At 45.8% G+C, this 10,000-nt stretch overlaps 3 protein-coding genes and 1 long non-coding RNA gene across 52 annotated transcripts in view; all 4 read right to left on the bottom strand.

Annotated features, from left to right (window-relative positions):
• The window catches only part of LOC127917845 (uncharacterized), a 20,152-nt gene extending 18,632 nt beyond the window's left edge, over window positions 1–1,520 (bottom strand). For all 49 annotated transcript variants that reach the window (XM_052500943.1, XM_052500946.1, XM_052500938.1 and 46 more), the window contains exons 1-2: window positions 1,180–1,520; window positions 497–586 (exon numbers count right to left, since the gene is read on the bottom strand). The gene's annotated coding sequence lies outside the window, so the exon portion shown is untranslated. The remainder of the gene's footprint in view (window positions 1–496; window positions 587–1,179) is intronic.
• LOC127917851 (collagen alpha-1(VI) chain-like) overlaps window positions 1–10,000 on the bottom strand; it is a 63,095-nt gene that overhangs the window by 37,988 nt on the left and 15,107 nt on the right. Inside the window, exons 8-17 of the mRNA XM_052500965.1 lie at window positions 8,279–8,323; window positions 7,942–7,968; window positions 7,769–7,795; window positions 6,451–6,504; window positions 4,986–5,048; window positions 4,792–4,845; window positions 4,456–4,603; window positions 3,288–3,403; window positions 2,882–2,944; window positions 2,750–2,800 (exon numbers count right to left, since the gene is read on the bottom strand). Coding sequence (XP_052356925.1) covers window positions 2,750–2,800; window positions 2,882–2,944; window positions 3,288–3,403; window positions 4,456–4,603; window positions 4,792–4,845; window positions 4,986–5,048; window positions 6,451–6,504; window positions 7,769–7,795; window positions 7,942–7,968; window positions 8,279–8,323 — 648 coding nt within the window. The remainder of the gene's footprint in view (window positions 1–2,749; window positions 2,801–2,881; window positions 2,945–3,287; window positions 3,404–4,455; window positions 4,604–4,791; window positions 4,846–4,985; window positions 5,049–6,450; window positions 6,505–7,768; window positions 7,796–7,941; window positions 7,969–8,278; window positions 8,324–10,000) is intronic.
• On the bottom strand, window positions 2,505–3,404 carry LOC127917850 (uncharacterized). The gene is made up of 5 exons (XR_008097904.1): window positions 3,288–3,404; window positions 3,049–3,111; window positions 2,882–2,944; window positions 2,750–2,800; window positions 2,505–2,599 (listed from the first exon to the last, which is right to left on the bottom strand). It is a non-coding gene; the product is annotated as an uncharacterized LOC127917850 (long non-coding RNA).
• LOC127917849 (otolin-1-like) overlaps window positions 3,449–10,000 on the bottom strand; it is a 10,421-nt gene continuing 3,869 nt past the window's right edge. Inside the window, exons 6-15 of the mRNA XM_052500964.1 lie at window positions 8,481–8,534; window positions 8,279–8,323; window positions 7,942–7,968; window positions 7,769–7,795; window positions 7,564–7,610; window positions 6,450–6,504; window positions 5,141–5,202; window positions 4,986–5,048; window positions 4,792–4,845; window positions 3,449–4,603 (exon numbers count right to left, since the gene is read on the bottom strand). Of these exons, the coding sequence (XP_052356924.1) occupies window positions 4,390–4,603; window positions 4,792–4,845; window positions 4,986–5,048; window positions 5,141–5,202; window positions 6,450–6,504; window positions 7,564–7,610; window positions 7,769–7,795; window positions 7,942–7,968; window positions 8,279–8,323; window positions 8,481–8,534 (648 nt within the window). The 3' untranslated portion in view covers window positions 3,449–4,389. The remainder of the gene's footprint in view (window positions 4,604–4,791; window positions 4,846–4,985; window positions 5,049–5,140; window positions 5,203–6,449; window positions 6,505–7,563; window positions 7,611–7,768; window positions 7,796–7,941; window positions 7,969–8,278; window positions 8,324–8,480; window positions 8,535–10,000) is intronic.

Below are 10,000 nucleotides of genomic sequence, written 5' to 3' on the forward strand. Positions count from 1 at the left end.
ACAGACAGACAGACAGACCTTTAAACCTGCAGGTCCTCTCAGACCAGGGTATCCAGACAGACAGACCTTTAAACCTGCAGGTCCTCTCAGACCAGGGTACAGACAGACAGACAGACAGACAGACAGACAGACCTTTAAACCTGCAGGTCTCTCAGACCAGGGTATCCAGACAGACAGACAGACAGACAGACAGACAGACAGACAGACAGACAGACCTTTAAACCTGCAGTCCTCTCAGACCAGGGTATCCAGACAGACAGACCTTTAAACCTGCAGGTCCTCTCAGACCAGGGTACAGACAGACAGACAGACAGACAGACAGACAGACAGACAGACAGACAGACAGACAGACAGACCTCTCAGACCAGGGTAACAGACAGACAGACCATTAAACCTGCAGGTCCTCTCAGACCTGGGTATATAGATAGAGAGAGATATACAGACAGACAGACAGACAGACAGACAGACAGACAGACAGACAGACAGACAGACAGACCTTTAAACCTGCAGGTCCTCTCAGACCTGGGTATATAGATAGAGAGAGATATACAGACAGACAGACAGACAGACAGACAGACAGACAGACCTGCAGGTCCTCTCAGACCAGGGTATCCAGACAGACAGACAGACCTTTAAACCTGCAGGTCCTCTCAGACCAGGGTATCCAGAGAGACAGACAGACCTTTAAACCTGCAGGTCCTCTCAGACCAGGACAGACAGACAGACAGACCTTTAAACCTGCAGGTCCTCTCAGATCAGGGTATCCAGACAGACAGACAGACAGACAGACAGACAGACAGACAGACAGACAGACAGACCTTTAAACCTGCAGGTCCTCTCAGACCAGGGTATCCAGACAGACAGACAGACAGACAGACAGACAGACAGACAGACAGACAGACAGACAGACCCTTTAAACCTGCAGGTCCTCTCAGACCAGGGTATCCAGACAGACAGACCTTTAAACCTGCAGGTCCTCTCAGACCAGGGTATCCAGACAGACAGACAGACAGACATAGAGAGAGACAGACAGACAGTTTAAACCTGCAGGTCCTCTCAGACCTGGGACAGACAGACAGACAGACAGACAGACAGACAGACAGACAGACAGACCTTTAAACCTGCAGGTCCTCTCAGACCTGGGTATATAGATAGAGAGAGATATACAGACAGACAGACAGACAGACAGACAGACAGACAGACAGACAGACCTGCAGGTCCTCTCAGACCAGGGTATCCAGACAGACAGACCTTTAAACCTGCAGGTCCTCTCAGACCAGGGTATCCAGAGAGACAGACAGACCTTTAAACCTGCAGGTCCTCTCAGACCAGGACAGACAGACAGACCTTTAAACCTGCAGGTCCTCTCAGATCAGGGTATCCAGACAGACAGACAGACAGACAGACAGACAGACAGACCTTTAAACCTGCAGGTCCTCTCAGACCTGGGTATATAGATAGAGAGATATATAGAGACAGACAGACAGACAGACAGACAGACAGACAGACAGACAGACAGACAGACCAGGGACAGACAGACAGACAGACCTTAAACCTGCAGGTCCTCTCAGACCTGGGTATATAGATAGAGAGATATACAGACAGACAGACAGACAGACTTAAACCTGCAGGTCCTCTCAGACCAGGACAGACAGACAGACAGACATACAGACAGACCTTTAAACAGACAGACAGACAGACAGACAGACCTTTAAACCTGCAGGTCCTCTCAGACCTGGGTATATAGATAGAGAGAGATATACAGACAGACAGACAGACAGACAGACTTTTAAACCTGCAGGTCCTCTCAGACCAGGGTATCCAGACAGACAGACAGACAGACAGACAGACAGACAGACAGACAGACCTTTAAACCTGCAGGTCCTCTCAGACCAGGGTATCCAGACAGACAGACCTTTAAACCTGCAGGTCCTCTCAGACCAGGGTATCCAGACAGACAGACAGACAGACAGACAGACCTTTAAACCTGCAGGTCCTCTCAGACCAGGGACATCCAGACAGACAGACAGACAGACAGACAGACAGACAGACCTTTAAACCTGCAAGTCCTCTCAGACCAGGGTATCCAGACAGACAGACCTTTAAACCTGCAGGTCCTCTCAGACCAGGGTATCCAGACAGACAGACAGACAGACAGACAGACAGACAGACAGACCAGACAGGTCCTCTCAGACCAGACAGACAGACAGACAGACAGACAGACCTTTAAACCTGCAGGTCCCTCAGACCAGGACAGACAGACAGACCTTTAAACCTGCAGGTCCTCTCAGACCTGGGTATATAGACAGAGAGAGATAGACAGACAGACAGACAGACAGACAGACAGACAGACAGACAGACTTTTAAACCTGCAGGTCCTCTCAGACCAGGGTACAGACAGACAGACAGACAGACAGACAGACAGACCTTTAAACCTGCAGGTCCTCTCAGACCAGGGTATCCAGACAGACAGACAGACAGACAGACAGACCAGACATCCAGACCAGGTCCTCTCAGACCAGGGTATATAGATAGAGAGAGACAGATAGAGAGACAGACAGACCTTTAAACCTGCAGGTCCTCTCAGACCAGGGTATCCCTGTAAGAAGATGAAAGAAAAATCTGAAATAGGCAAATGAGGTCCATGGACATTTGTCCAGACAATGTTGATAAATCATACTTGTAACTAAGAATCAAAACATGAATGCCTACTTATTGCTCAGAAATTCACTGCTGAATAAATACTTACCTGGAACCCTGGATATCCAGGTTGGCCTTCTCCCTGTGTTCCAGCATCACCCTGAAGAGAGAATCAAGATAATATTGTGTATTCAGAATATTAGCCTCATGATAAATCAGATAAGCTCTTCAATACACTCACCCTTTTCCCAATGGGCCCTGCATCTCCTGGTGCTCCTGGAGGCCCCCTGGGGCCCTTAACACCCTGGGGGGAGAGACCCTGGTCAAAAAATGCATTGTAGTTTGCATGTGTTACCACGTGGTACAGCTGTGTCATCATCGAAATCATTAAATGACTGGCCATCGTACCGCAGGCCCGTAAGGTCCTGGCTCTCCTCTGTACCCTTTGAGCCCAGACACTCCACTCAGACCCTTTCAGGGGGAAGAAATGAAGAGAGGGGTGCGACAATGACTGGAGGTAAAACATCAACCTATATTTAGCAATAGCCCATGAGAGAGCTAGCCTGTTCCCCAAGAAGGTGTTGGTGGAACCATATAAGAAAGAACAAGTGATCACACAGAGTAATAGAGGACAGAGGGACACTCACCTGTGAACCCACATCTCCAGCCTGACCTTCATGACCCTGTGCTCCAGCAGAGCCTGTGTCACCCGTCTCCCTGACCACCTCTTATTCCTGGAGCACCTCTCAGTCCCCTCTCTCCCCTACACCCTTAAGAGAGACAAATAGGAAGAGAGAGGAGAGAGAGTGTCATGTGTGCTCCCTCTCCGGCCTCTAGGTCATCAGGCTGCTCGTTAAGGCGCACACCTGTCACCATTACGCGCACCTGCGCATCGTCAGACTCATCTGGACTCCATCACTTCCTGTATTACCTGCCCTATATATATGTCAGTCCCTTTGGTTCCTTCCCCGGGCATCATTGTTTCTGTTTCATATCTGTGTGCTGTTTGTGGTTCTTGTTTTGTATTTCATTGTATTTATTTATTAAAACACAAACTCCCTGAACTTGTTTCCTGACTCTCAGCACACGTCGTTACAGAGAGAGAGAGGTCACCAGCTTGGATGTGAACAGCATTGTTCAGCTAAACAGCAACTTCCCATCGGTCAACAAGGCCGTTTTACCATAATGTAAACATCAAATAAAGGGTTTACAAAAGCTAAACCAATTTTTTTGATTCATTATATACTAATGTGTTTTCTTTTACAGTGATACAACTATTTAATTCAGCCATTTAGTCAATGTAGAGCAGGGATCACCAACTAGATTTCTTGAGCAGATTGTCGGGTGGACCGGAGCATAGTTACAAATAGAAAGCAAATTGACCTCAAGAAGCCCTGCTTACATTTGTATTCAATCACGTTTCTCTCTATTATGTGTGTGAATACTTGGGAACAGATTTCTTAAATTCCCTTGGAGCTGATTTCCTGTTGTCCAACAATAAAAAATAATAAGATGTCACTTATTTTTTAGAAAACTTGGGGGGTCAAATATTTATATTTTTATTTTACCTTAATTTAACTAGGCAAGTCAGTTAAGAACAAATTCTTATTTTCAATGAGGGCCTAGGAACAGTGGGTTAACTGGTCTAGGAACAGTGGGTTAACGGCCTGTTCAGGGGCAGAACGACAGAACAACACCTTGTCAGCTCGGGGGTTTGAACTTGCAACCTTTCGGTTACTAATCCAATGCTCATACCACTAGGCTACCCTGCCACCCCCGGGCCAAATTCGGCCCATGCGCCATCAGTTGGGGTACCCTGATGTTCAGTGATCTAGTAAGATATGTGTCTTCCTGTGTCAGATTATGTGGACAGTGTTCGTCCTGGTCCGGGTGATGTATTGATTCTAGAACTAGCTGAGTTCCAAACCTCTGTGCCTGGCGCTCCAGACGGTCCAAAGTCCCCCTGTAAAACACAGAAAGGTGGACAGGTGCCTGAGGTCATCGTCCAAATGTTATTGGTTATGGCATCATTTTTCCATTCAACTATAAATAAAAAATACACCTATACATTTGTGCGTTTATCACAACTGGCAGTTATCAGAATCTGCAACTTATTGACGATAAGAGTTATTGAGGTGGTGGTGTTTTTACTTGGTCTCCTTGGTCACCCTTATTTCCAGGTCCTCCGATTGGTCCAGGCTCCCCCTACAGACACAGATGAAACAATACAGCCACACAGAAAAGCTATCCTCTGTGATAGATGGATGGATGATTGAATGATCAAATTATTGATTGATTAATTGATTGATTTGATTAGTTGATAAATCAATAGATTGATTGATTACCTTGGCTCCGTTGGCTCCAGACACTCCAGGAACCCCTGGCTCCCCAGGTGTTCCCATCTCTCCCTGTGGACAGGAAGGTCAAATAGAAATTTAAGTCACTCACACATTAAATAATGCAGAACAGACAATTAAGGTGCTGGGTATGACAGAGTTACCTTTTGTCCAGGTAATCCATAAGATCCTTCATCTCCTTTCTGCCCCAGAGGACCTGGCTCCCTATCAGAGGAAACAGTCATTACCAACATCAACCAGTCTGAACTTAAATATGAATACTTCAGATCAGAGGAAACAGTCATTACCAACATCAACCAGTCTGAACTTAAACATGAATACTTCAGATATAACTAACAGCATTCATTTACTATTTATCTAGAGGCTATGAAGTCTGCTGAGGACAGAGTTATGGGAATAATGTAGTATTGTGTTTGCAGTACATGTCAGTCTACTGATTAGCTCTGGCTCCTAGAGCGCTATTGGCTGCCAAGTGGTTCTTGGCTGTGGGGGAAAATTCTGGGAAATGATGACCGCTTGGCGTAACGCTCCCAGAGATTCACTGTAACTAGTCTAGGGAGGTCATGAATACAGTAAGCTGTGGTGTGTGTGGGTGTGTGGGTAGTGTGTGGTGCGTGTAGTGTGTGTGTGGGTTCATGTGGTGTATGTGGGGTGTGTGGTGAGGTGTGTGTGTGGGTGAGTGTGGTGCGTGTGTGGGTTTGTGTGGTGAGTGTGGTGTGTGAGTGTGGTGGGGTTGTGTGGTGCGTGTGTGGATTCGTGTGGTGAGTGTGGTGTGTGTGTGTGGGGTGAGTGTGTGTAGTGTGTGTGTGGGTGAGTGTGGTGCGTGTAGTGTGTGTGTGGGTGCGTGTAGTGTGTGTGTGTGTGTGGGTGCGTGTGGTGCCTGTGTGGGTTCGTGTGGTGCGTGTGTGGGTTCGTGTGAGTGTGGTGTGTGTGTGTGGGTTCGTGTGTGGGTGTGTGTGGTGAGTGTGGTGAGTGTGGTGCGTGTGTGTGTGGTGCGTGTGAGTGTGTGTGTGTGTGGGTGCGTGTGGTGCCTGTGTGGGTTCGTGTGGTGCGTGTGTGGGTTGTGTGTGTGCGTGTGTGGGTTCGTGTGGTGCGTGTGTGGGTTCGTGTGGTGAGTGTGGTGTGGGTTCGTGTGGTGAGTGTGGTGCGTGTGTGGGTTTGTGTGGTGAGTGTGGTGGGTGTGTGTGGGTGGGCGTGTGGTGTGTGTGTGGATTCGTGTGGTGAGTGTGGTGTGGGTTCGTGTGGTGAGTGTGGTGCGTGTGTGTGGGTACGTCCACATGGGACGGAGTAGATAGTATTATAAGGGGGAGTGTGGAAGTGGGACTAAGGAGGGCCGGTGGGGATCAGTCTGGAAAGACTGTGAAGAAAAAGAAAAGCAGCAGGAAACAAAACAAGCAGAATGTGATGACTTTGACTCTGGCTACATGACCTTGCATGACTCCTATAGACTTACCTCTGCCCCCTCGTCTCCTCTACAACCAGGCAGGCCCATGACCCCAGAGTCCCCCTACAGAGAGGGAAAGAGAGAGGGCGACGTGGGAGTTTACTGCACATTTCAAGGAATAATACGAACATGAGTGACCTCACTGAAGGTTTCCAGAGAAACAGAACTCTCTAATGTTCTTTGTAATCTGGGCCTACTACACAGTTATCTGCTCTGAAAAACATCTGCTCTGGTCTGAGAAACATGTCAAGGGATTCAGGACGCGGGGTGGAGGTGGAGGTGGAGGTGGAGGTGGAGGTGGAGGTGGGGACTGTCTTTAAGCTAAATCTTCAATTTTAATAATGTTTTGGAAAATATTTTTTAATTATTTGACTTCTATTTATTTATTTTATTTATTTATATATATATTTTTTTCTTCAGAAAAAACAGTTTACAGACAAAAAGTATAGAAACAGACAATGATAACATATGCTTATTAGTGATAACATAATTTTATTAGTGAATTTACATAGATGAATATGACATTTTTCCATTAGTGCAATTCGATTTATGAAGTAAAATAGTTTTTCTTGATCCTTTTCATGGTTAAGGAACTTCCTGTCAAATCTCCCAGGGGGGTTCTAAAGGGATGTGACCATGAGGCTTTAGTGCTGAACATTTAGTCTATAAAACACCTATATGATTCATCTGGCTCATATCCACCATACAGCACCTGGATTGGTTTTAAGATCATTTTTTTGGCACCCTGTTATACTCCATATAGTGCCTCACGGGGATGGACAAAAGTATTAATCTATACTGTATAATAGGTCTAGAGCCTATGGAAGAAGGTACAGGTGTTACATTATACTAACAGCCTTCAGCATGGGCTGAGCCATCCTTCGTCTGTATTTCATTCTCATCTTGTTTTCCTCTCAACCCCTCTAATAATTCTGGAATATGGGTATATATAAAGGAGACCTGTGAGGGTGAAGCCTGCATCCCTGTTTAATTGGTCACTCACACTTTACGAGGCCTTGATAGCCTTGTTTTTCTGTTTGTAAGTTTACAGAGTGATACTCTTGTTAAACATTTAATAATGTGGGGGCTGTGTGTTGAGTCAGAGGTAGAAAACAAACAAACCACAAGGCCATCCTTCCCGGGTCCACTCCATCCGCTCCTTTCTCACCCTAGAAACACATGGGGCACATGACTTCAATTGATTGAATTGGTGAGTATGTGACAATGTGCATGACTGAATGGATGGATGGACACATGAATGAATGAATGAATGAATGAATGAATGAATGAATGAATGAACGAATGATGCATGAGATCAACAACATACCTTTTGTCCAGATGGTCCTCTTGGACCCTGTAGGGCAAAATAACGTTTGAACATTTTGACAGCTGAACCTATGGCTGTTGGATGATTTGATGTATTCTTTGTTTACATTATATATGTATGTACTACAAGGTTTATAAACACTATTACTCTCCACAAAATCGATGAGAGCTTACTCTGTCACCAGTAGGACCACGGTCACCCTGTAGAGAAAGAGCGTGACGAACATCAGGGTTTAGCTTCTAAGCACTTAATACGGACAGTTCAAATTCCTGGTGTTGGAAACACTGGGAACATATGGCATATTTCAATATAGTTAAGTGAATGCTAGTGGAACATTGCATTAGCTAACCTCATACAGCCAGACAAGTATGTCTCTAAATATTGCATTTACGCCATAGCTCTAAATTCTACCAGGCAATGTTACATTATAGCTAACCAGCATGTGTTATGAATAATCTAAAACATTCAAAGTGGTACATATTTTTATTTTAGATAAATAATCACTCTGACCTTCTCTCCTCTGTGTCCTTGGGGCCCCTGGTCACCTGCAGTCCCCTAGGTGACAAAGATATGATCCACATGTGATCTACATATGATCCACATTGCCTGTAGCCATAATCTGTAGCATCAAACAGGCTACAAAGCATAATGTATCCACAGTCTACAGTCAGCAGACAGACAAGTTCACGTTCTGTAATGTGTCATATACTACCTTTGCTCCCAAACTTCCCGGTCTCCCGGCAACCCCCTGACGTCCTGGAGTTCCCTGAAAAAAAGAATCATATCTATTTCTCATTGTCATCAGTCAACCTCTTCCAGTGTTAGTCATTCTGAAGCAGAGTCTGAGTGAAGCCGTTTGTATAAACTGTGTTAAGCTACAGGAAGCTTCTATCCCCAAGCAATACGACTGATAAATAGATAACAACATGGAGTATCTGAGTTAACCTTGTATCTTTATTGACCTTTTATTTTTATTTGTGCACTGTCTCTGTTCACACGCACAGGGCCCTACACACACACACACACACACACACACACACACGCACACACACACACACACACACACACACACACACACACACACACACACACACACACACACACACACACACACACACACACACACACACACACACACACACACACACACACACACACACACTGTCACGCACGCACGCACGCACACGCACGCACGCACGCAGGGCACCACACACACACACACACACACACACACACACACACACACACACACACACACACACACACACACACACACACACACACACACACACACACACACACACACACACACACACACACACACACACACACACACACACACACACACACACTGTCTCTGTTCACACGCACAGGGCCCTACACACACACACACACTGTCTCTGTTCACACGCACACACACACACACACACACACACACACACACACACACACACACACACACACACACACACACACACACACACACACACACACACACACACACACACACACACACACACACACACACACACACACACACTCACACACTGTCACTCCATCATCTGCTCACTCAGACATAATATGCACATTCATATTGACTCTACACACAAGCACAGCCACTCACATACAAGCTGCTGCTACTCTGTTTATCTTATATCCTGTTGCCTAGTCACCTTATATATATATATATATATATATATATATATAACTGTAGCTCAGTTGGTAGAGCATGCCGCATGCCGCTTGTAACGCCAGGGTAGTGGGTTCGATTCCCGGGACCACCCATACGTAGAATGTATGCACACATGACTGTAAGTCGCTTTGGATAAAAGCGTCTGCTAAATGGCATTTATTATTATTTATTATATCTACCTCCAACACTCCAATGTTCCTGCACATTGTAATTATGGTATTGGAACTGACCCTGTATATAGTATGCTTACTTACTTACTTATTGTTAGGTTTTGAGTTTGCAAGAAAGGCATTTCACTGTACTTGTGCATGTGACATTACACCCTTTGGCCTAAAATTCCCATTGAGACAGAGAAGAAAGTCTTGGACTTGCCAGACTGCCAGAAGTTGTGTACAGAACACGGTACTGTACAATAGAATCAATCAAACTAAGCTTTTTTTCAGTTCCACTACCTCCTCGTCTCCTTAATGCATTTCTTGGCTGGAACACACAAGAGCTGTGTTGACTAGCAGTGGGCTAGGCAGGCCATCTGGACACCA

This window comes from Oncorhynchus keta, unplaced genomic scaffold, assembly GCF_023373465.1.
Source record: "Oncorhynchus keta strain PuntledgeMale-10-30-2019 unplaced genomic scaffold, Oket_V2 Un_contig_12340_pilon_pilon, whole genome shotgun sequence".
Lineage (NCBI taxonomy): Eukaryota > Metazoa > Chordata > Actinopteri > Salmoniformes > Salmonidae > Oncorhynchus > Oncorhynchus keta.